The 26703-nt window shown below is 44.5% G+C and overlaps 1 protein-coding gene across 1 annotated transcript in view; it reads left to right on the forward strand.

Annotated features, from left to right (window-relative positions):
• The window catches only part of FGF18 (fibroblast growth factor 18), a 111049-nt gene that overhangs the window by 78246 nt on the left and 6100 nt on the right, over positions 1-26703 (forward strand). Inside the window, exon 5 of the mRNA XM_084636235.1 lies at positions 1292-1398. Coding sequence (XP_084492361.1) covers positions 1292-1398 — 107 coding nt within the window. The remainder of the gene's footprint in view (positions 1-1291; positions 1399-26703) is intronic.

Here is a 26703-nt window from a genome sequence, read left to right on the forward strand (position 1 = left end):
AAACAAACTCGTATTTCTATCCCCTTGGTAAATCCTTACAGTGAACATATTTGCTCTTAGAGGGTTTTACAGTTCTGAAATATGAAGGTCAAAAAGAATGTGACTTTCTGTAGCACAGATCAAACATTCTTCCGTGTTTGGCCATAGCTGTATTTTTAGGGTAAGAATTAATTCGTATGAATTTCCAGTACAGGGCCCGGGTTTCCGTGCACTGACATTTAGACATTCTCAGATTTTATTTCTATCATGTCTGCTTTCTATTCTGAGCTCTAGAGATGGCCTGGGCCGAAAGGCCAGATCTGAACACCCCAAACTTTATGGGAGGATGTTTTGGCTTTAACCTTGGTCCTGAACTGAATGTTGCAGCTGGCCCCTAACTCTGTAATGAGACAAAATGAAATTCTGGGTCCAAATGCCTCCCCATTGTGGGGGTGGTTGTAGCGATGGGTTGCAGACCTGGATGCCAATTTTGGCCCATCTCTGACAACAAACTTGTGACATGGCAAGTGGCATATTAACTTAGAGAAGAAAACCATCCTCCACCATGGAGGCAGGGCCAGGGAAACTCTGCACTCCAACATGGTGACCAGGTTACGTTGTGTAAGGCATTAAATGCCCAGCCATGGGCAGGATTCTAGGCTCTGCCCCACGGGATTGTCACAATGGTAGTTGGTGGGCTCCTGAGTATGCCAGGGGACACATACAGGACTTTTAAATAGCCGGCGTCCCCATCAAAAAAGGCACCAAAGCAATGGTACTAATTTGCTCCCTGTTGTCGGTTTCAGTGAAATTGCCACAGCCTGAAGGGGCCATGAGAATCAAGCGCACTTTTGTCTGTTTCGGTTAGGGCTGGCACACCAAACATTGGCCTGTGGTAAAGAATTTAGTTTTCACTTTGCTGTTAATGGCACCATTCCTGAGAACGTAATTCACAAGACATTTTACAGGGGGACTCCCCTCCCCACACAAAAATATTAATATAGCTTTGTTAATCTGGGCAGTAAAAGTGTGCATGTGTGTATATATTCTCAGTTACACTGATGTAAATCTGGGGTAATCAGATAAAGTTAGTAGCATTATTTTAGATTTATACCTGTGTAACCAAGAGCAGAATTCAGCCTGAGGTAAGGTGTGTGGGTTGGTCGGTTGTGTGGGGTTTTTTTCCATATGGACTGTGTCTACATTCAGTGATCCAGGTGGACACAGGAGAACTTCTTGACTTACCTCATTCATGCCATGACTTGATCTGACTGCGCTGGTAAATGCCTTTTTTTCTTCTTCCTTTTACAAGCCCAGCTTCTAGTGGAAACAGACACATTTGGCAGTCAAGTCCGGATCAAAGGGAAAGAGACAGACTTTTACCTTTGCATGAACAGGAAAGGCAAGCTAGTGGGGAAGGTAAGTGTTTCCTATTAATTCATTTGTAACATGAGCATTACCTTTAGCAGTGACTGCGAAGTCGTAATGATGTGTTCCGAACTTTGCCTGTCAACCCCAAATGAAAAGCAGGACTTGAGAAATGTGGAATTTTTAAAGCAGTCCATCCCTTTACCAACCCTTCCCCCACAATAAAATAAAGCAGCCAACCACCGGGATTTTATTACTGATGCCTTGGGTATGCACAGGTTTCCATTTTACAGTTGCATAGATTGACAAAAGATGTATGCATCTCAAAAACAATCGAGCACTCGCATTACATGATATAAATCTCTTTTACCTTGGTGGTAAAAAAAAATAAATAAAATTGTTAGGAACATGTTAGGGAGGTTAGCAGTGTAATGCCTGTTTTAATAACAAGAGTCAGAATATACTGTAGCAAAACTAATATTGGAATCTGAACATCTTATTAGGGCTGGGCCCCACGGTTCTAGCATTACAGGAATATTTTATTACTTTGGATCCCAGCACAATAGAAGCATGTAACAAATTACACATATTTGCCTGTGTAGCTTAACTTCTTTGCTGAAGTCATATTTTTTTTAATGCATTAACTTGTTTTTGTAACTTACATGGGTTCTTTGTATTGCTGGTGAATCCAAAGTTAAATAATTGGGCAGGAGGCTGTCAAAGTTAAATACCACCAAATGCACATAAAAAGCACTCACCCTCTGTACCACATGAATTAAAACACTGGCTATCCCTGTGGCAGTGAAAAAGGGAAGCTGAGTTTTTTGCTTTGAGTCAACAAAGGCACTGAAAGCCACATTCCCAAATAGAAACCAGGTGTCATAGCCACTCTGGTGAGATGTTATGTACTACGGTGGTCCCAGGAGTGATGCTTGAGGGGATGGGAAAGTCTTTTCATAGGGTGCTCTCCTGTACCTTTACTTATGCAAGTAAAGGCTACCTTAAATACTGATATCTACACTACCTCAGTAAGTTGACCTAAGCTACGCAACTCCGGCTATGTGAATAACGTAGCTGGAGTCGATGTAGCTTAGGTTGACTTACTGCGGGGTCCTCACTATGCTGGGTCGACAGCAGACATTCTCTTATTGACTAACCTTACTCTTCTCGTTCTGGGTAGAGTACCGGTGTCAACTGGAGAGCGATCTGTGGTCAATTTGACAGGTCTTCATTAGACCTGCTAAATCGACCCCAATGCATCAATCCCCAGAGCGTCGATCCGGGGGGTAGTGTAGACATAATTTTCAAAAGCACCCATTAATTTTGGGTGCCCAACCTAAGATGCTGACGACCTGATTCTCTGAAGTGCTGAGCACTGGGATTCCATTTTAAATCAATGGGATTTGCAAATTCTCAGCACCCTGGAAAATCGGACCTAGATGCTGGATTCACCATCACCCTTCATCATGAGAGGAAGGATCATTCACTGGTTAAGGCCCTGGCCCGGAATTTAACAGAAGCACATTTGGTTCTCTGCTCTGTCACAGATGTCTTGTGTGACTTTGGAGAAGTAACATGGGGCCATAGTTTTTAAGGTATTTAATCGCCTAAAGATAGGTGAAAAAGATCGTGGGATCTTCAAAAGCTCCTAAGTGCCTAACTCCCAGGGCCAATGGGAGTTAGGCACCTACGTGCTTTTGAAAAACCTACTAGGCACCTATTTGTATCTGTAGGCCAGGGCCGGCTCCAGGCACCAGCATTCCACGCAGGTGCTTGGGGTGGCAGTTGGAAAGGGGCGGCAGTGTTTCCGCAGCCACGGCAATTCGGTGGCAGCTTGTCTGTTCCACTGGCCGTGGTGGCAAATTGGTGGCAGTCTCTCCCTTTTGCCGTCCACAGCGGTAGTTTTTTTCACTGCTTGGGGCTGCAAAAACTGTAGAGCTAGCCCTGCTTTAGGTGCCTAAATACCTTTAAAAAACTAGCCCTAAACCTCTCTGTGCCTCCGTTTCCCCTCTGCATGGTGAGGCTAACAACACTGCCCTGCTCACGGGGAGTGTTGTGGGGATAAATATGTTAATGGCTGTGAGGTGCTGAGATACCACAGCCGTGAGGGCTGTGTAAGAATCTAAGGTAGATACATGTAAAGTGACTGTAAAATGCCACCATTCTGCTTCAGTGGTGTTTACACTGGTGCAAATGACCACAAATGGTGCAGGCAGCAACCAATGAGCCTTAGGGGGCTTAAGCCAGATATCCAGAAACAGGCTTATCAGATGCCACTTTTGAAAATTTAGGCCTAAGTCTTTTTCAGGACGAGTCTCTCAATTTGGCTCATTGGGTGTGAGTCAGGACACTTGTTTAGCTTGTTCTCGTCATGCAATGTGATGTTTCAGTTTCTCTCAATGTGCTTTTCATGATGTTAAGCTGGCAAACACCTCATTTTAAAATAAATCTTTTATTGTAAATATCGTATCTGAGCCTTCCTGCCCCACGCCGGTAAAGACCCAGATTGCTGACAAGTTCATAAAACATGCCGCCTTGAGCAGGAGGGGGCATTGAACGTTCTGTTTGGAAGGAAAATGTTCCAGACGCGTTGCCCATATTAACAGCTTCTCAAGAGCACAAATGAAAATAACAGCATGTCTTCTTGATACCAAAGAGTGTGGTTTTAATTAGTATCATAGTTTCAGCTCTTTTTGTGGCAAGAGTTTGAGGGAGTGCTTTTTAGGCTGAATGCTCTAAACAGCTAGTAAACCCCAAGGAAAACGTTAGATAAAAATTCATGCCTGGCCTAATGCAAATCTCGAAGTACATTCTGAGAGGAAATACGAAACACACGATGATCATTTTGCAGTTGCCCCAGCATGTCCATCTGGCAATAGTGGAAATTTGAGGCAAAACTGGTTCTTTTTCTCTGCTCGTTTCCTATTGCCTTACACTGCATAATCCGTAACAATACCAACAGATGCCATCTGGCTTTGTTCTCCTCCTCAGTCAGCATTTTTGGATTCTCCCCAGTTGAAAACCTGCTTTGAATTTAGTTCTTTTTTGTTTCCCATAATCACCTACAAAGGGTATTACAAATCGGAGCAGGTTGTTGTTATTTGCAGCTGGAACGTCTGACGAAAGTGACCATTTCAGAAACTGGGCTCGTTCCCTACCTTGGAGCTAGTTATGTTGAAGGCAAACAGATTAATCCTCAGGGTTCAAAAGAGCAGCCTTCATTTTTCTTTTTCATCGACCCATTTACATCCGTGCCAGTTCTTCTGAGTCAAGGCTTCCAATGGCGCTTTTTCAGCAGCTCAGAATCTGGTGTTTGCAGCAGTGCTCTCCCTTTCTTGTTTCAGAGTGGCAGCTGTGTTAGTCTGTATCAGCAAAAACAATGAGGAGTCCTTGTGGCACCTTAGAGACTAACAGGTTTATTTGGGCATAAGCTTTCCTGGGCTAAACCCCACTTTTAGAACACGAAAGCTTATGCCCAAATAAACCTGTTAGTCTCTAAGGTGCCACAAGGACTCCTCGTTGTTTTTCCTTTCTTGTTAGTTATTCTTTGTGGCTTCACAGCTAACATTGGCCAAAGGTATGAAAAGTGTCAGAGGCAGGATTCTAACTCTGTTGTTACTGCAGGCCGCTTCTGAGTTTTCCTAGATGGGGAAACTGAGGTAGAGAGAGTTTAAGTTATTTGTCGAAGGTTAGAGAGGGAATTAGTGGTGGATCTAGGATTAGAACTTGGAAGCTGCTGGCTCTCGTCCTCAAGTTCCGCATGCTGACCCACTACCTCCCAAGTCCAATGAAAACTGGAGACTAGGCAAGTGCTGGATAGGGAATGACTGTTTTTCTGTTACAAAGTGACCTGTGCAGCCGAAAAGCAAATTGAATTGTGCATGCTCTCAAGTTGCTGCTTGATGTTGTGTAAAGAAGGCCTAATTTGGTTTTTATTTGGTGGTTGGTTTCAAATATTTGTTTTCTGCTTTAGTTATTTGTTTATTTTACCTTAGAAACACCATGTCTTAATTTCCCTGTTTTTACTAGCGGTGCCTGTGGCCCGCTGATGAACTAAGTGAGATTATGACATCACCAGGAAAGAGACTGAAAACAGCAATTTAGGTGTAAGGGAATTGTTAGTTTTGTTTAAATTTTGTATTCTGGGGGTTTTTTTTTGTTTTTTTTTTTTTGTTAATGCTCATTTAACTCAGCCTTCTGATCCACACTTGGGAGAAGAGTGCTTTATGTGAAAGATTTAACACTCTGGCCCATACAAATGAAAGCTGAGAAAGTTTCAATTCCAGTTCTCTAATCAGCTAATTTTAGTAATCTCTCCTAGCTTTGGGATTTCCATATTAAATAAATCTGGTTTCCTATGTGTTCCAGACAGGCTGATCACCAATGGATGCTATCCATTATTTGTTCTCTCTCACTGCTGTGTGCACACTGGTGTATGTACACGCACACTTTCTCTTTCAGACTGGCTGCTAATTGTAATGACACAATAGCATCAGAGAGACTCTGATTTACATCAGTTGGCAATCTGGCGCAATTATTTTAGAAGTTGCTTAATTCCATGCCTCGTGGCTAACCGGACGCGTAAGGGCTCAATGTTTTTGCGAAAGTTGAATTTTTGGTGTGAGAGAGGTGAGGCCTGCTTGGTAGTCTTTGTGCAGGATCTCCTGAATTCTAACCCTGATTCTGACAGTGGGTGTATCCACACTGGAGCAGAAGGTGTAATTTTCCCATGTTAGCTTTGATTGACTTTGACTGACTACCTGTGTAGTCCTAGCAGTGTGAGTAGCGGGATGGACTGGCAGCCCCAAATACTTGCCTACTTTTTCAGACAGGACCATCCTGGGGGCAGGTACCCACTCTCACCGCCCATGGGCTCGATCAGAGCTAGCACAGGTATGTCTCCCTGAGCTGGAAATTACACCTCCAGTGACTCCCACTGGGGCCTCAAACAAGTCGCTTTCCTTTCTGCTTCAGCTGCTCTATCTCAGAAATGGGGATAATAATACATATAACGTAGGAGAGTTATGAGACAATGTTGGTAAAGGACTTTGAAGTTAAGAGCTAAGTAATATTCTGTGTGCAATAAGGACTACAAAATCTTTACAGCAGGGAACGGCAGACAGTCATGCAAGCCAATGGCTGTTGGTTTGTACACTGCTAAGCATACTGGAGGTGTGTCGGTTCTGAGAACTTGAATTTTCATTTCAAAACAAGCACTGTAGACGAGGCTCATCATGCCAGGCTCCACAAGCTTGCTACACAGTGTTCCTTCTGTTGCAGAATTAGGTGCTATATAGAATTTGGGGACACTGTGACGTTTCCCCTTTGCTCCCCAATAAGGAGGGTCATGCAGCGGTCCATGGTTATGCAGCATACAAGTGTTTGGTTAGCCATATATGAATGTCACTCTGGGAACAGAATTCATGAGTTGGGCAGTGCATCTCCTGGAACTTGCAGACAAGGTGGGTTCATGTTCTAGTCTCCTGTGAACAACAGCTTGGGTCCATGCGCAGTTTGTGGACCTGGGCTGATTCTATCTGCACCACTGTAAGGCATCCAGTTCCTGCTCCCATCCCACAGGTACCTACCCCCAGCTGGTGCCCTAGCTGCCCTTCCCCCATCCCATCCCAATCTGAGGTGTCTTCTGGAAGATGGTGGTCTGACTTCCTCTTCCCACTTCCTCTCTGGGACAGAGGCCCCGTCATGTGTTCTTCAGGGGTGATGGGTAGCCCTTCCACCCATTTTACATCTTCCAGAGAGCTATCAAATGAAAACCACTGTGCTGCCCCGTCCCAAATCTGTAAGAGTCTCTGGGGTGGGACCTCTCCCATCGGGGACTCGTGCTCCAGTGGCAGCTACACCCATTGATACAAAACACCCATTGATAAAAGCTGCTAAGGGCCTCAGAATTTGGCCCAGTGGGAGTTCTGCCTGAGTAAGGAGTAAGTAGATTCCTCAGGGTTTGGCTCCTTTCAGCAAGTGGGGATTGGGATTGTATGACATTGCGGGCAAAAAGAAAATGTAAGGTCATGTCCTAACAAAATCTCAGCCCCATTACATTAACTCAGCTATTTACTAAGAACACAAAATATAATAAGGTGCAACATGTCCGTATCGTACAATACGCTGTTGTGCGCCAAACTAGCACTCTAACTTTTACCGTAGCTCTCTGAGTTTTCTTTTAAAAACCACAAGGACTTGAAATTCAAACTCCCCAGGAAATCACCTTAATATTTTCAATATTTCTTGAGATAAGTTTGGAATTGTAAGGGTTTTCTTTTATTCCCCCTTTCTGTATCTTTTATGGACAATTTCCACCTCCTACCCCTGTTCCTATTAAAGGGAATAAAATGCAGCCACTTGAATGGTCTGAACTTAAACTCACTCTACAATAAAAACAGATGAAGCAAAGTTTTACGCTACATTCAGGCCTATACTAGGAAGGCTTTGCCAGTATAGCTTTACTGCAGGGATCAGCAACCTTTGGCCCACGGCCCCCCAGGGGAAGCCCCCTGGTGGGCTGGGCTGGTTTGTTTACCTGCCGTGTCCGCAGGTTCGGCCGATCGCAGCTCCCACTGGCCGCGGTTCGCCGCTCCAGGCCAATGGGGGCTGTGGGAAGCGGCGCAGGCCGAGGGATGTGCTAGCCGCCGCTTCCCGCAGCCCCCATTGGCCCGGAGCGGTGGCTTACCCTGGTGGGCCACGTGCCAAAGGCTGCCGATCCCTGCTTTACTGGTATATTATACTGCCAAAGTGTTCCTGATGTGGATGCAGTTTTGCTAGTATAGCTTATTCCAGCCCCCTGAGCAAAATAAGCAGTACTAGAAAAAAATCTAGTTTGCTGATCTAACTGTGTCTGCATTAGGGACTTTGCCTGCATAGTTGGTCAGAGATCACACCCCATCATAGCCCTGACCGACACAGCTATGGCCGGCAAAAGAAGTTTGTAATGTAGACCTGGCCTAAGAAACTTACCATTTCCTTGTGGCTTTCCAAACCAATTTAATGTTACCAGCTTGTTGCTAATACCATATGGTAAGGATCTCTGTATTTTTGCAAACTGTTGCTCAATGCCAAAGACTGTTTTGGCAGAGCTTTATCACTGAATCCTGCCAGCAGTGGTCTTTAGGGGAAAGTAATAATTTGGGGTTGTTTACATTACAGCAAATGTAATGGGGGGTTTCTTGAAGCGTGTGTGGGTATATGTGTGTGTGTGTGAAAACAGGACGGTTGGGGAAAAAGTAAATCCAACAGCATCAAAGAGCGAAGGTGTTGGTTATTGTACATGTATGCAGTCCTGGTTTACAGGAAAAGGGGTGTCTTCTTTTACAAGAACTTCAATGGAATGCTCCATGCAGGGTGGGAAAACCCCTGGAGGACAAAAGGAATGTTTTAAGGGCCAGGACTATCTGGTGGGAAATACAGGGTGGAGTTCTTAAAAGCACTCAGCACTAGCCTAGCTGCACCAGTGGGAGTCTTACTACTGACTTCTTTGGGAGCCTTGGGAAAACCCACCCATAAACCACGGATTAAACAGAAACATTTTAATATTATTTTAAGGTAATATTAAGGGTCTGATTTAAATAGAGATGAAGAAAGATTCCAAGGTAAGGTTGGAACTGTGCCCTTAACTCACATGAATGTGCCTATGCAGCATGCATGGTGCAGCATACATGGTGCATGATTCCCCTCTGCATGTCTGCACTCTTCTCTGCATGGGGATTCTCTGTTGCTGGTCAGTGTGAGTTCTGAGCATGGACCAAATGCAGAGGGTGCCACAGAGAGCTGTGTGGCAGTGGAGGTGTGCACGTGGCAGTGGAGAATTCTGCCCGTAGACCTTGAGCTGTATTGAACTCCGCCCTTTCTGCTTTGCAGGGGTTTGTTGCTCAAACATTTTCCTCCCAGTTCAATGTGCATCAGATTTGCCCCCCTGAGTTTGAGATTAAAACTGACCCCAAACTTCAAAGCGATGCCCAGTGAAAACTATCAGATTTCACTTGGCTTTGGGTCAGAACTGCGAATTTCACAAGGTTTTGACATTAAACAGTCAGTCTTATCAGGCTCACTCAGTCCTGGACCCAGGCTCATTCAAAAGCCCCATAAACCCTAGCAATTCCTGGGTTTAGCACTGAGTTTACAACAAAACCAGAACCAAGGAATGTTTGATGCAATCTGAGCTTTAATCTCACACATTTTTTCAAAGTTCTCTTTTGTCATGGACTGTCCTGACGGCACTTCCCTCAGAGGCAAGGCTTGTCAGGGTTTTGAATTACCTTGCTTTTGTGAGTTTCAGTCAGGGCGCTTTATGAACTGCAGTGTGATTCTTCATATTCAGTGAGATTTGTTCTTTGTTAAGTGAGCTGCTCCTGGCCCCGCTCCCTCCTCCTTTCCTTTCTACACTTTGTCTTTACACTTCTCTTCCTTTCCCATTTTAATAGTCTATGTAGGCACCCCAAATGCCCTTGAACTCTGAGGAACTTTGGATCTGGAACTCAACTGCGGTATTGCTAACCCCAAGTGTTCAGAGATCATGAATCTGACTTCCCAAAACCATGAGATTGGCTTTAAAATGTTGAGTTTTGAACAACAAATATTTGGGTTTTTTCTTTCTCTTCTTATTTGGGTCACGTTTTCAGACTTTCCTCTGCAGCCATGCAGGCAAGAAATGTGCTCTCTCTCTTTTTTTTTTTGGGGGGGGGGGTTCAAAATAAAAGCGAAATTCTCATGCAACCACTTGATTCCAGAAACTTGTGATAAACTCATGAGAATTGGCAATACTATGAACTTCATAGCTTACCCCATCTAGTATAGACTGAACAGCGTCCCTGAATCCACACGCCTCTGATCTCTGAAGAATCTGGATCTGGGTCTAGCTGCCTCAATCTCTAATCTTTTCAGTGCTTCAATCATGTCCTCTGTGTTCTCAAAGGGTGTGTGTGTTGATGTTGCTGTTATACAGTGTGTATGTTGTTACATACACTCAGTTTACTTGGACATGCAATTTCTGCTTGTAGTATTTGTCATCATCTTTTCCTGTATATTTAACATGTAAAATAGTGCGTAAAACAGCATTGATTAAAAAAGATTAAAAACAAAGGAACAGCCCCCTCTTCTAAGGCTGTCTAAACACAAAAGTTGTACAATTTTAATTATACTGGTCAAGTTAAAGTGCTACGGCTCCCACCCTAGTATGGACACCGCTATACCAGGATAATAGTGCAAACATCGGTTTAGTGTATTCCCATACAGGAAGGGGAATAAGCTATACCGGTGTGAGAAACCTTTTATACTGATATAACTGTGTCCACATTTGGCATTGTACTGGTATAACTATTTCAGTAAAAAAAAAATCATCCCCCTAACTAATGTCGTTATACTGGTACGTAAACTGTGTGTAGACCAGGACTAAAGTATCAAGTTACTGGCATGTAGTGACTACACAAGTGAGACATATGATAGAAGGTTAGTGTGAGCTTGACTCTGACAATGCCTGTTTTGCAGCCCCTGAGCAAACGCCACTGTGAACAAATTACTTATAGAATCATAGAATCTTAGAATATCAGGGTTGGAAGGGACCTCAGTAGGTCATCTAGTCCAACCCCCTGCTCAAAAGCAGGGCCCATCCCCAATTAAATCATCCCAGCCAGGGCTTTGTCAAGCCTGACCTTAAAAACTTCTAAGGAAGGAGATTCCACCACCTCCCTAGGCAACGCATTCCAGTGTTTCACCACCCTCCTAGTGAAAAAGTTTTTCCTAATATCCAACTTCCAGAAGCCTGAGCAGACTCAGTCTGAGCTGAATGCTTGGGCAGTTAACAAGTGCTCTGCCTTCTCTCCAATCAGCCTGTCTTCTGAATGCTTTCTAAACATTACACACCTCCCACCCCACCCACGTTCTACTGGAGCATTTTGTGCATCCAGAACAATCAGAATTAAATTGGAATGTTTCTTTCATTGATCACATGCTACCTCAAGGTACATATAGAGTGCTGAGTGTTGAATGGGTTTTCCAAGAATTCTTACTATGAATAGCATTACACCATGGTACGCTACCAGAGCAGTTGCTTATTGCCCTACTGTTAAGGCCCAGTGAAACTACCCTTTGTTATATGGAGGCTGATTCATCACAACGGTGAGGTGACGTAGTACATTGCAGCGACTCCTCCAAAATGGTAGGAGTTTATATAAATAAACTGGATCTTTAGAGTATTAACATTTGCAAGTAGCAGCGGTTCTTGTCATGGGTCTGTGTTTTCAACCATCTTTTTGTCAGAACAGCTCTGATGCAGGACGTACCAAGCCAGGTTTTCCAAAGAGCTCAGCTCCGGTTCAGTCACAGTCAGAAGAAGACATATTTTCCAAAGTACCTGACACATTGAGAGCTGAGCTCTTTTGCAAACCTGGCCCTAAGTGTCACATTGGGAACTGTCAGGTGCTGAGCTCTTTTGAAAATGGGCTCCCTATAGATTCAGGCACAAAATAACTGTGTTTAAAGTACAGGAAGGGATGCTTTTTCAAAGCTGTGTAGGCACTGGGCAAATTATTTTTGCCTGTGCATTATTAATACTATTATTGAGCATGCACAGTGTGTTTGGTGCTGAATAAATATGGAAGAAGATCCAGTCCCTGCCTCCAGGAGCTTGCCATCTGGTTCAGATCTGACAAAATCATTCATTTCTTCTTCTTGATGTTACTATTTATTGAATAGCTCAGTGGTTTGAGCATTGGCCTGCTAAACCCAGGGTTGTGAGTTCAATCCTTGAGGGGTCCATTTAGGGATCTGGGGCAAAAATTGGGGATTCGTCCTGCTTTGAGCAGGGGGTTGGACTAGATGACCTTCTGAGGTCCCTTCCAACCCTGATAGTCTATGATTCATAACAGTGTGTCTGCTGCTGTACAAACACAGAGGAAGACAAGCACCAATGAGCTCCCATTCTAATTAAGGCACAGATAATAGGTATAGACAAAGCATGGGTTAAGAGCTGTCTCTTTGTGATGCAGTTATTTTTAGTAACTATCCGGGTTATCAGCTCTGAGTGACTGTGAAAAGTTTTGCAGAAGAACGTGTTTCCAGGAGGAATTTGGATGAAGAGAAGGAGGTTGTTTGAGGCACAAGGAAGTGGAGGACTTCTGAGTGTAAGGGGCAGTGTGGAAAGAGTCATGAAGGTGAGAAGTGAAGGTACAAACAGAGCATGTAAGAGGGATGCTTGTAAGGAAATGAGAGCAGAGATCTAGACAGAGGCAAGGCTGTGCTGAGTCACAGAGGGGAAATCTTTGAGCACTCTGACGCAGAAGCTGAGATGAAGCAGGTGGAAGGATTCCAAGAGAGGAGTCACATTGGCAGACTGTCCGGAGGAAGATGATTCGAACAGCAGCATTTTGTATATGTTTTTTTACGGGGGGAGAAGGAGAGTGGGGGAAAGACAAGGAGAGACCAATATGTGGACAAGGGTTTTAGTGGCCAGGATGTGGGAGAAAGGTTGGATTTTTTGCAAGGATGTAGAGGAAGAAGCAGTAGGACATGGAAGGAGCCCAGATGTGGAGAGAGAGGAGATTGCAGGTCTTGGAGATAGGGAGAGCAGTGGCAATGATGCTGGTAGAAATGGGTGAGGCAGAGCTTGGGAGGAAAGATGAGGAAGTTTGAATCTGAGATGATCAAGGGATTTCTAGGGGTAGGTATCATAGAGGCACTCAGGTACACATGATGATGGTGCAAGTCAGAGGAGATAGTGAAATTTTGCTATTCTATGTAATAAACGGACATATTGGCATATGCAGCTAAAAGGTGCTTTAATTCCATTGGGGGCCAGACTCTGCCCTGGGATGAATATCTGTGACTCTCATTTAAAGCAATTGGTGCCAAGCCTCTGATGGCCCAGTTTAGCTGACAATCTATAATAATCATGGCATGGGTTGTGAAAAGAGTAGCATAGGCCCATGCATGCTGGATTTACATATGTAGTCTCACTCGCGTTCACTGATCTATGGAGCATTTAGTCTGTAATATTCAGAGGACATGTATTGTGCACACATTTTTAGTGTTCTTTCTGTCTGGTTTTGGTCACAGATTTCATAAATGGAAGTTATTAAGCATATGTAAACACCCCTTTAGTTGATGCAGTTGGATTCGGATTTGGCTTCTTTGCCAGGTAGAATGTTTTCAATGTTAGACACTGTCAGTCTGACATGTATAACAATAATGTAAATATTTAAGATCTGAGCAAAGCTGCTTTACATTATATTCAGTTTATATTGCCTTCAAAGCACTCCAGGTTAATACAGATACTCTTGGGCTGACTGAGGGCAGGAATTTTTTTACTTCAGCCAAACTATGGGCAAACTTTTCCTCCTGGGTCCATATTTTGGGTTGCTTATCTGCAGTCTGGATCTCAGCTCTGGGTTCTGTGAATGGGGCTTTCTTTGATTTCAGTGAGAACCCTTCATGTGGAACTGAATTTGCAATATCACAGCGCACAGGGCAACCTACAGGGCAGCTCAATGGTCTAAAGATAGTCTGAATCACATTTTAAGTGCATATCAAAGTCTCTGCCTATCCTAGGTGTTTCAATAGTTACTACAGTGACAGGCTCTAAGTACTAGAGTACTGGTACCCAAATGCTGTTCTCTTTTTTTTAATTGAGTTTTCGCTCTAAGCTAGAGCTAAGTATTCCTATTGACAGCCATTTACTCTGTTTTTTTTTCTTTTAAAATATTGGCATTGGAATGAGAAGTGACGTACATCAGATTATATAAGAAGGAAACATTTTCATACACTCTGGTTACAGAGTCCGCTTCCCAAAACAAGAGCGGTACAACTGGTCACCAAGCAGAGGAAACTATGCAAGTTACTTGGGGCCCAATCCAGATCCTTTGGAAGTCATTAGAAAGACTCCAGATATCTTTGCTGGGAGTTGGATCTAGCACATAGTATGAGTTTTAGGAGATCTTTAATAAAGCAGAAAAAGTAGTAAACTGTAAATAAAACCTAACAGGAATAATAAAAGGTAGGAAGAAGGGGAAGAGAGGGAGAGAGAGAGAGAGAGAGAGAGAACTCCTGCAAAACTGTAGCACAGGTCTGAGTTGGGGAGCACAGCCCAGGGAGAGGTGGGGAACTATTTGTAAAGCTTAGCTTGGAAGCTCAAGAGCCCTTTACCTCTGCCTCTTTTATTGATCTGCAATTGGAAGCTGGCTGAAAACCCTTTTAAGAGAAAATATTTGATCTCAAAACATTTGAGTTATTAATTGACTATCTTCATATGCTCAGGGAGCAACTTTCACTGTAAAACTGCTAATGTCCTGGCCCTTATGTTTTTCTTAGGCAGCAGCTGAGTGTGTTGTACCCTTACCATGGCTGTGATTCTGAAAAGCTTATTCTGAATGCCTCTTCCTTCTGTTGGTGCATGGTTCCTGTTTAATGCAAAAAGTATCTCTGCATCCAGGAGAGCATTGCGGCAGGATTGGGAGAATATTTTAGCCACTAAGGAAGACTGTTTTTCCCACATTGAAAAAGGATATTCCTGTTCTTTCAGATCAAATATTGAGATTAAATTATTTACTACAAAGTCAATCAATCGCTTTCAGGATGGAGACATTCACCCCTGGGCAATGAGCAGTGCAAGACACAGTTTAAGTGGAATGGGAGTGTTGCGTAAGTCTTGCCTTGGGTCCCTGCACAGATGGGAATTTCACCCACCCAGGCAAGTGGGTTTCCTGACCAGATAATCACCACATTCTCCCAAGTACATTTTTTGTCTCTCTTTTGCATTTAAGCATCTTCTGGGTTTTCTGATTCCCCCTTTCCCCGCCCCCCCCCCCGAATGCAAATGAAACTATTTGGTGACACTTGGTAAACACCGTGACGCGTTAACTTGTAGGAAACGGGCCGAGCAGAGCACTTCTCTATCACCTTCTAGAAGAGGCAGCTAACGAGACACGGGTTGTGGTGAACCTCACTGTCGTTCATGGACTGCTTCTGCTTGGCTCTCTGGAATGTTCTTGGAAGTGAAGTCAGGGTCACTTACAAGAGAGTAATTTAGAAGGGAGGAATTTAATTTACCATCTAACCACTGCAAAAAATAACTCGGTTGGTGAGGCAATTGCAAGGCTACTTTTAAGCGCAGAAGTACAGAAGATTGCTAAAAATAGGATTTGTCCTAGGCCTTTTCCTATGTTATATTTTGTTATGTAAAGAAAGGTGTTAGGTTTTTGTAAAAGGTGATGAAGCCCTTGCATTTGCTATACACCTCCACCTCAACAGAAAGAACCTTGTCATTTCCAGACTGGATCAGCTGTTGACATTACCTTTTAAGAAAGGCTCCCAGTTTGGTTGTGGGATTATTTCCTTTCTTCATCCTTATGAGCTGAAACACAGAGATCTGCATCTGCCCTGCAGACAATCAGTGACTGCCTGTGCTGAAGCTAAACCCTACCTTGATATAAACTCAGGTGCCAATCATGTTACTAGGATGTTAGGCTGTATTTTGTCCCTTTCTGCATAGGATTGTGTTACTGTAAATGGAATCTTATAATGTACAAAGCCAGTTTCTATGTTTATTCAGTATGTAGCCTGGGATTTGCCAGACCAGACCACTGGTCCTCTGAAGCCAATGTTCTGCCTCTGGTCATAATCAATACCTGATGCTTCAACAAAAGCGCAGTCCCCCCCCACCCCAATATATTTAGCCAAATATGTCATGTTCTATGTGGCTGAGTGGAAATTACTTTCCTACCCTTGAAGGTAATCAATTTACATCCTGAAGCATGAGACTCAGTTAGATCTATTATGTTAGCAAACATAGATACAGATGTTAAGGGTCATGAAATTATCCTGACCTTTTGAAACCCAGCTAGGGTGTTTGATTTGATGGCCTCCTGAAGAAGTGATTTCCACAGTTGACTACACTCAGTATAAAATCAGAAGTATTTCACTTCATTTACTCTTTCTGAATTTTGAATTAATTAATTACATAAATTTTCTATTTATGGAAGAGGGCAAAAGAAGGAAGTGACTGGTCTTATTATTAATTATAGGAATCCTTAGCACTCAATTGGAATACCGCCCCTTCATACTTCTGAATTCAGCAATCAAGTTCACCTGCAAGACTCCTTTCCAAGTGAAGCAATTCTAGATTTGCTCTTGTCACATACATACCTCTATCCTATCATATTGCTAATGGTAACCTGCCATGATGTCAGAAAGGATGACCTTGTGATAGAGCTGATGGACTGGGAGGAGGTCCTGACTTTGCTGCAGACTGCTGTGTTACCCTAGGGAAATCACTTCACTGTTATGTGCCTCAGTTTCTCCATCAATAAAATGGGGTTAATGATACTTACCTACCTCACAAGGGCCGTCTGCTAGGTGGCTTAATTTGTAAATATTAGTGAAGAATTTGAGATCTTTGGATCCTCTGAGATGCTTAGGTGAAAGGTGCTAGAAGAGTATTTAAAAAAAAAAAAGTAACCATCTTTTCCTTCTCTGGACCTCTTCAGTTTCTTCTGTACTTTCCTTAAGATGTCGTGATCAAGAGTGGACACAGTACTTCAATGTTCCTGGTATAGGTGTGTATATCCCCCAATGCATATGCACAAATCAGGAGTATACATACATACAGGTATGCTTGTATGCACTATGAGGGTGTGTGTGTAAGTGTGCATGACTATTTAAAAAGTGGGTCCCAAATCAATATGTGCTCTTGTTCAATATAACATCTTCGCATTATACTTTATATTATTTTCCATTGCCTTTGTAAGGCAATTAGACATCCTATATATATCATTAACTACTGCAGTGCACGGGCAGTCACCTTTATTGAACTGTCTGCCATGACTCCCAAGTATTTTCCTCTGAGGACGCTGCAAGTTCAGAGGCCAGTAAGTTGGAGAAAGTGTTCGTGAAATTGAGTAACTCTTGGCATACAGTTACAGATGTATATGGTCTGATTTACAGCTCTGTGCAGCAGCTGAAATTGCATTTGGATCAAGAAGGATCTTTGTGGTTATGGTTTCAGGATTCCTTGGCATACATTCAGAATGCAGAGCACTGGAGAGGTTCATGAGAGGTCTATCCCATTACTTCACGTAAAGGGCAAGAGCATGTCTTGGGTCTGGTCTGCCTGCAGCCTTTCGCTTGGATTTCTCAAGCTGCTGGAGGCCAAGCCCTTCAAGAGCAGCCTCTGAGCGTCCAGTGGTAGGAGCAGCCACAGCGACCTACTTGGAAGCAGTGGTAGATTACTGCACGGGTCAATGGGGCCCAGGTCGACAGGGTCCGTGCCCAGGGACCCCAGCCATTTGCCCCGTCCCCCGCAGGAGCGCCAGAACCTGGGTAGAAGTGTGTGTGTGGGGGGGGTGTTCTGGAACTGGGGCCCTGCCCCCTGCTCCAACTCTTCCCCCGAATCAGGAGCCGAGCAGTGGTAAGAGCTTCCCAGGGAGCCCAGGTCGCTGTGAGGAGTCCCAGACACTCCATCTGCCCTGGGTGGGAGCTGGGGTGCCCACAAGCAGGTGCCAGCCCAAGTCCCCGCCCCCCGGGGCATGCCGCTGCCAGTGGGACCCAGGGCAGGGGCTCCAGTCCAGCCTCCTGCCCCCTCCCCAGGGCCAGCAGAACGCTCTGTGAGGAGAGGATGCCCTGCCCCGGCTAGGTCACAGGCAGGAAAGAAACGGGCAGGGAGGACTCCTCCGGCACAGCTCCCAATGCTACTGGCCCAGCCTCAGCAGCTGCTGCACTCTGCCTGGGCTCACTCAGTGCCTGCCCCGGTCCTGCTGCCAGGCTGCCCCTGCCAGGTCCCTCCTGCTCCCAGTGATAGGTTGCCCCTGCTGCTGCCTGGGCTTTGTGCCCAAGGCAGCCACCACGTGTGGCATCACTCCTCCTGTTATCTCTGGCCTGAAGCTTGCTGTTTGCGGGGGGGGCAATGTTCCCTGCCCCCCAAACTACGCCCATGCCGCCGCCGCTTCGCACCTGCCTGAGACTACTATGCCTATGTTAAAAAGTGGGGGGGCATGGCTCCCCGGAGCCTTCAGTGCTGGCACCTCTGGGCTCCCAGGGTGTGGAGGACTCAAATGTTCTTTGTGTCCAGGGCCCCAGTAAATCTTAATCTGCATCTGCCTGGGAGCTGCTCCACTAACATGCAGCTCTCACCCATCCTGCTGGTCACACTGCTGGGAATTTCCAAGCTGTGAATAAGTTGTGGGGTGAGCCCTTTAAGAGACACCCACTTCCTTTCCTGTCACAGACAGTGGCAGAGTCACAGCCAAGAGATGCTATGGCTCCAGCCTGGCCTGGGCCTACCTTTCCCCCACTGAGATTTTCGGCTTTGGGTAGGATGAGCTCTTTGACACCCCTGTAGCTTTTGGTTCCTTCACTAAACTTCTGCTAAAACAACGAAGAGTCCTTGTGGCACCTTAGAGACTAACAAATTTATTTTGGCACAAGCTTTTGGGGCTAGAACCCACTTCATCAGATGCATGGAGTAGAAAACACAGGAGCAGGTACAAATACATGAAAAGATGTGAATTGCCTTACCAAGTTAGAGGTTAGTCTAACGAGACAACTCAAACTTCTGCTAGTGTGCTGAAGAGTGGGACCCTTGCAGAAAACCATGGGTCACTGTGCAGATTCTGTACAGAGAGCCCTATGTTTTCAAAAGTGATGAGTGATTTTGGGTGCCTCAGGTTTTGGTGCTTAACTTGAGACACCTTGGGCCTGGCCGTCAGAAAGTGCTGAGCACCTTTTTAAGGCTTCTCAAATTGGGCACCCAAGAATGGAGACACTGTTTAATTTGTTGCCAATTATTACAATAGCACCCAAAATCACTAGTCACTTTGAAAATGTAGGCCATGTGTGCTGTCTAATTACACTTGGAAGGACTGGATTTTTATCTGTAAATGTCAGTAAACATGGATTTCATTGTGTACACACAAACCTAGGAGAAATATTTATGTTGATAATTGAAATTTACGATAAGCAAAGTAAGAAGGATGCTGCTTGAGAACTCATTAGAGTTTGATTTAAAGATATTAACTTTGTATATGTTGATATGTGATGTGGACAATTTGTGTTCCAACAATTATAAAGCTTTAACTTTTTGAATCTCGAAGTCTACTGTCATTAAATAATTATTGGTTGATCCCATATAATTTCCCACAACTGAAAATGTAAACAGATAAAAATAGACTAAATAATTACAACTAAACATCAATATTATCCATCAAAATTACACAAAAATACAAATCAAATTCTGCCCAGCCGATGTATAATATATAGTATGTTATGAAACCATGTATAATAATGAGGAATCAAAAATACACAGTTACAAAGGAAGCCTTTTGAGTAACAGCTAGAAGCAATCATTAACTTACTGACCCTTGCAGTCCCTTCTATCCCTATGAGTCTATGATTCTATAATACTGTACCTGTCACATGGGGATGGCATTAGAACAAGAAGCTCAGTGGCAGTCGGTCAGAAAATGGGGACTTTTCTGCAGAAGATTTCAACATTTCTTTGAAAAAACAAAAATGTAAAAACTAAAATGCTTTTGGGTTTCAGACAAAAAGCAAAGAAATGTCAGTTTTCATTTTTTTGACATGCCCATCTTTTCCACAGAAAGCAGGCACTTTCCCTGAACTTTTTTATTTAGTCAACCCCCCACAATTTTCCGTCAAAAAAAAATTTAGAAAATTTTCACCCAGCTCTGCTCAAGGGTTTTGGGTTCAAAATTTGTGAACCAAAGTTTTCCTCATTTTCAGATGGGTTTGCACCCTCTCAAATATCACTTCGCGATTCAGCTGCGAACAAGCCGCAAGAAGGTGATAATTAATCAAAACGGGCACATCATAGTATTTGTCTTGAAACTGTAAATTGTCCCAGTCTCTCTTGAAGGGTGTGAGTCTCACTGAACCTTTCAACAAGCATGTGCTTCTAGGTTGAAAAGAAACCTGCAGGTGGGCAAGTTTCATGCAGCTTGTTGTTTGTTATTAGTTGTGAAGCACCGGCAATGTGCTCAGTTGAACAAGACACAAAATGGAGACCATCCTGAAGAGCTTCCAATCTAAGATGGGTGGGCTGCCTAACAAAAGCTTTGCACAGCTTTACATGTGAGGCTTACTGAATGAGGTAATCTTTTTCAAACAGAGAAACCTTCAAACGATGGGGGCCTCTATCACTGTACCTTGTTATTATCTGAACTGTTCATGCAGGGGTTCTCTTGCTGCAGAAGCCAAGAGAGGTGCAGGATTTGGGGGTCCCACAAAGCCTGTCTGCACAGCTGCATTTCTGAAGCATAAATAAGCATTTGCCTAGCGCTCCCTTTCCCATACAAAGCTGCTCGGGTGGCTTAGTGCCCCAGTTTAATGCGGGGGGAGAGGGGTGCTGGTGTTGCACCTGATAATGCTTTCTCTCAGTCCAGTGGCACAGAGGCTCCTGAGAATTGCCTGCGAGCAGGAAGCTATCAGTGGAAGTAATGCCTAGCTCGGAGAAGCACTTCTGCTACAACAACAAAGAGCCCTTTGATCCTTTCCATTTGGAGAACTTAAAACAAGAAAACAAAACTCCAGTAAGACCAAGTTGGTCTGTAAAAGGAGACGGGGAAAGAAGGAGCACCAAAGAACTCGGGAGTGTAATTGTAGAAGTAGCAAATGTTTTGGCACTTTGATCTGCTTCGTGTCAGTTCAAGATGTTTCATGTTTAATACTGGAGAGCCATTCACCAAATGCTCTGCACAAACGATACAAGGCCGCCTACTGGTAATTCCAGGGCATTTGGGGAGAGACTGGCTCAAACTCAGCCCTTTTAACTCCACTGAGTTCAGTTACATCAGGGGTGACCTTGGCCTGCTGTGCATAAAAGGCTCCATTTACAGAGACACCTCATTGTGAAGTGGTAGCACAGGGCAGATATTACCTCGCTGAGCCCACTGGAGAAAGAAGCTGCAGCCATATGTGTTCATTATCTCATGACCTGGTAGCAATTTTAAAATGTGGGACAGATCTTCAGCTGGTGTGAACTGGAGATGCTCCATTGAAATCAATGGAGCTATGCCAATTTACCCCAGCTGCGGTTCTGGCTCCTTTAGTCCAGCAGGGTTTGTTTTCTCCTCACTGCAGTGCCATCTCTCGCCTTTATACAACCATGAGGGATATATGAGAATTTTCTCTGGGAGCTGGAATATAGATCAAGCCTTTTACACCGTAGTTTATAAGAAACTTATCAAAGAATAGCTAACAGCTACCACATCTTTGTGCCTGGATTAAGGATGTGTTTAAAAAAAAATTCACTGAATTAAAATCCAAGGGGAGAACCGATGTCCCAGGAAAGGGTTTTTCTAGTACCTGGTTGTTCTCCTCACTACTGGACTGGGACACTGTCCCTCCTGTAGCCCCACCTGCAAGGATCCGGGTTGCGATCACTCTTCCCAATGCAGATCACAGAGTGAGTTGGAAGCCGAACCTTCTGACTGGTGCAGACTCCTGCAGATGGATGCATGTGTGCCAGATGCAAGCAAGACGAGGCCTGCTGCAAATAGTCTCTGCTTTGAGAGGGAGAAGGAAAGCAGAGCAACAGCAGCTAAAGCATTTATGCTTTAAAGTTTCATTTGCCCACAGGCTCCCCTACAAGAAAATGCCTTTCATGTGGGCATATAGCAATGGGCTGCAGAGAAAATCACATCCTTGGTGTTAGACAGGTGGAGTGTTTGCTTCCAAACCAGCAATGCACTGTAATATTGGGTGTCTCTTCACTAAATCCTGCCCCTGTTGTTTCTGGGAGTTAAGCCACAGCTTTAACTAGTATTGATTGGGAAGATGTGGGGTTTTTTTTTTCCCACTCATAAAAATTGTACCTGTCTAAGGTAGAATATCTATTCGTGATATAAGAACGGGGCATCTCTCTAGTACCTGATGTATCTATGGGTAGGGTAGGGTAGCTACTGGAACTGGGAAGGTGTTTAGTTTGCATAGCTTATTTTTCCCAACCCTCTTTAATGAGCACTTACTTCCCATATGCATTTTCCTTTGATGGCTTTTGACTGTGTTGTGTAATTACCTGTGATTTGTAGTGATGATGTGATATAGTGCCTAGGTGTCATGTGGTGGCACTGTGACCGGGTGTTTGTATCAAAGCAGTTATGTCAGGTGGGGGAAAAAACCTCCATAGCTTGCCTAAAAAACATGTGCTCGACAAGATTTGTTCCAAGGAACTGAGATTGCCTGCCTTCACTCTGGAATGACATTGCCGTTGACGGTTTGTATTAGGAGTTAATTTCTTGGCTTATTTTTACATAAACCTTCAGGCATTTATATTCATGCATGATTGCAAGACTTCTGTCTTATTAATGGGTCCGTGTCAGCAATACAAATGTTTGATAGGATTATGTTTTGAGGAAATATGAGCAAAGGGATGGTCTGGTGGTTTGGACACCAGCTTGGGACTTAGGAGATCTGGGTTTAATTCCCTGCTCCACCACAGATTTCTTGGGCAAGCCACTTAAGGCTAAATTCACAAAGGGACGTAGGTACCTACCTGCCACTTTAGGCACTTGGATCCCAGAATCAGGCCCCACTGGGATTCATAAAACCCCCACTTAGGTGCCCCCGAACCCTGTAGGTGCCTAACTCTCTTGGCACCTAAATTTTTGCAGTAAAAGTGCTCTAGGTGCCTGTATTTGTGCCTCTGAGTGTGCGCATTGCAGCTCCACACGAGGTGTGTGAATGCCTAAGCTCCAGAGTGATGCACAAACCACAGAAGATGGGCATTCCTCTTCCTAACTCGCCTGCATGACTCAGTCCAGTAGGAACTTATGCACAATGGCTGAGGAGGGGGAGAGGAGGAAGTCCCTTATAACTTTTAGCCCAGTGGCTAGGACTCAGCTAGGATATGGGAGATCCCTGGTTCCAGTCCCCCCTCAGGCAGAGAAGGGATTTAAACTGGGATTTGTCACCTTTCAAGGGAGTGCCCTGACCGCTGGGCTGTGGGATATTCTCATGGGGGACTCTCTCATGTTGAACCTCTTCCACTGTGGACAAATAATGAAAGAATCATTGGCCAGACAGAGAGAGCAAGAATGAAAAGGACCCTGTAGCCTGGTGGTTACAGCACTCACTTAGAAGGTGAAAGACGCTGGGATCCAGTCCCCTGCGCCAATGACTTTTAAAAATTATTTATCCGCAGTGGAACAATTTCAAGAGGCGAGCTCCACATCAGAGTGTCCCATATCCCTATGGTTAGGACACTTGCCTGAGAGGTGGCAGATCCCTGTTCAGATCCTCTCTCCCACTCAGGTGAAAGGGGGACTTGACCTGGTGGTCTCCCACCTTCCAGGTGAGTGCTCCAGACACTGGGCTCAAAGTTCCAAGACTGCTGCTCGCAGCAGCATCATAGGCACCTAATGCCAAGAGTGTTTGCAACTGAGACTCCCAAGCAGAGGGAAGGGCCTCCCCACACCCATCTCTCAGGGAGGGGCGGGGCTTAGCATACACCCCTCATCTTGCCTTCTCCCATTGTATGCCTTAGTTGAGGAGCCTCCTAGTTAGTTATTGTGAATCCCATTCCAAGTTTCTCTCTCTCCTTATTCTTTGTATAAGGAACCCACGCACCTAACTCAGAGGTTGTGGATCCCAGAGGTTTTGTAGATGGCTAAAAATTAGGTGGGGTGACACTCAGTTCCCCATCTGTGCAGTGGGGATAAAACCCCTACCTTACAGGGGTTTTATGAGGAGAAATGCAGTAATGATTGTGAGCTGCTCAGTTGTTCCAGTGCTAAGGGCTGTCCATACATTACAGAACACATTGTTTGGTGATGTTTTTGAAGACCCACCCACCCCTTGTAACTCTTTGTGATGCTGAAACAAACACACACAAGTAAGGACCCACTCACCCCCGAATGTGTTACATGATTTATGGACAGCCCCATATACATATCTATGATAGATAATTTTCTTCCTAAGAATTGACGTCTACAGAGCTATGCTGTTTGACATTGGCTCAGGAACCGGCATGATAAATAAGGGAGGATATGATAGAGGTCTATAAAATCATGACTGGTGTGGAGAAAGTAAATAAGGAAGTGTTGTTTGCTCCTTTTCATAACACAAGAACTAGGGGTCACCAAATGAAATTAATAGGCAGCAGGTTTAAAACAAACAACAGAAATATTTTTTCACACAATGAACAGTCAACCTGTGGAACTCCTTGCCAGAGGATGTTGTGAAGGCACAGACTATAACAGAGTTAAAAAAAGAAGTAGATAAGTTCATGGAGGATAGCCATTGATGGACCTATCAGCCAGAAGCTTCTATTTGCCAGAAGCTGGGAATGGGTGACAGGGGATGACTCACTTGATGATTACCTGTTCTGTTCATTCCCTCTGGGGCACCTGGCATTGGCCACTGTTGGAAGACAGGATACTGGGCTAGATAGACCTTTGTCCTGACCCAGTATGGCCATTCTTATGTTCTAAGTATAAAATAGTTTGTCAGTATAACTGAGTTACATTGAATGTGTGAGGATGTAACACATTACATTGAATGTGTGAGGGAGGCAGATCTCTATGAGTTTTTCAGTTACTATCTAAAGGATACAGGAGATAACACTCCATCCCAAGTTATTTTGCTGGCTAAGGAATGTGTCTGAGGAAGTAATAAAAGTTGAATGGGGCTAGCTTGAGAAAGTGAAATAGCCATAGAACTTGTGTCAGTTCTTGTGAGGAATCAGCCCCAGTAGCCCAACCGTGCGACTGTTTGATGACTATTGTACTCAGCACATTTCACCTCAAAGGCTCTCCAGTCCCTTATGAGCAATCCACGTACAGCAATAACACAGCCATCTCTCGGGAGGGTGGTGGTGGCCAGCCAGCACACAAGCACTCTGCACAGTATTAGGCAAAGAAGGACAAAGTAGGTTCCTAAGCCTACGTAAAAGGGTGTTGTTTAATGTATAAATGTTATAGATCAAGCTGCCTTTCCTGGAAGTTAAAGTTTGGGACTGGACCAAGATCCTGGATCTGAGCCCTTCCAATTCCAGATCTGGATCCAAACTTCACAAGTGGAACATCTCTCTCTGGTCTTTACCTGCACTGTGTCCTAGAAAGGTGCCAACCCGGCATGAAATTCACTCCTGTGCTGAGGTGTGCACCAGGCTTGTGTTATCACATAAGTCCTATTTTGTGGGCTGAAGTAGAATTGAAGTGGTGGGCAGCTTTGTGCCAGCCCCATGCACTGGTGTGAAGCTCCCGCTCCCTCACTGCACAGCAGTGTCATCATGCAAGGGACACACTGCAGTGTCCATCTCTCATGCTTTCCCGGGATTCTATACGTTTAAAGAATCTTTCTCAGAATACCTTGCTTTAATTAGAGCACTACTACTTTGTATTTAGAGTGCATTTTGCCAGCTAAGTATGAAATTAATACATACTGTAACTTGGCAGGATCTTCCCACTGAAGTCTACTTGAGTAGTGTGCAACCCAATATCAGCAGCGTATGTTTGGACTAAGAATTCTTTGGAAAAGACAGTCAGCTAGAATACAGGGGGTTTTTTTTCTTTACCCTCAAACAGTCAGTTCTTGCCTTTGACAGCTAAACCTGGCTGGGGCCATTTCTCTTTTCTTTCTCCTCCTCTTGAATCTTCTTAAGGGGAGTTGCTGTATCAGGAGCTGGAGGACGGGGGTGGGGGAGCGGGGGTGACTGTGTGTGTGTGTGGCGGGTGCGGCAGTGGGAGTTTCAGGACAAACAAGACACCAGGGAGTATTGAAAGCATTTTTAGCTTGGGGATTTACTGCTATTTTCTGCTAGAGGTTTAAATTGGAAGCTGCTTGTGATTTAGGAGCATGAATCTGAGGACTGTGCCACAGTTCAGGAAGGCACTTAACCATGTGCTTTATTTTAAGCCTGCGCTTAATTTTTATTGACTTCAATGAGACTTTGCCAAAGCTAGGGAAGTGCTGAAGTGCCCTGCCTGCACTGGTGCCTGTACCAAATAGCATTTCTTAGAAGCTTGTCTAGGTGTCATAGGAGGCTCAGTCAGTCTGAAGAATACAATTCACTCCAGAAAATCACCACACTGAGGGGCAAATGCAATGCTGACATCATAACTCTTAGGCCCAAATTCTCTGCTGAGCGCCTTGGTGTAGTAACTTGGCTGGGCACTGAGGTTCTCATTGGAAGAAGGGAAATGGACTCACCTTTCAGACTGAGGATCCTCTCAACAGATAACTCAGCATAGACTCTTTGGCCCTAGCACCCTTGCCCCCCTCCCCTCCGCACCTCCCCGAAAGACTGGAAGTTCTGTGAACTGGTAGAACTTCTAGCTCTTCTGCTGCACTAATAATCCCCACCAACACAGTGTACTGGGTGGTAAATCTCTCTTTTCTGCC

The sequence above is a fragment of the Lepidochelys olivacea genome (assembly GCF_965140295.1).
Source record: "Lepidochelys olivacea isolate rLepOli2 genome assembly, chromosome: 8".
NCBI lineage: Eukaryota > Metazoa > Chordata > Testudines > Cheloniidae > Lepidochelys > Lepidochelys olivacea.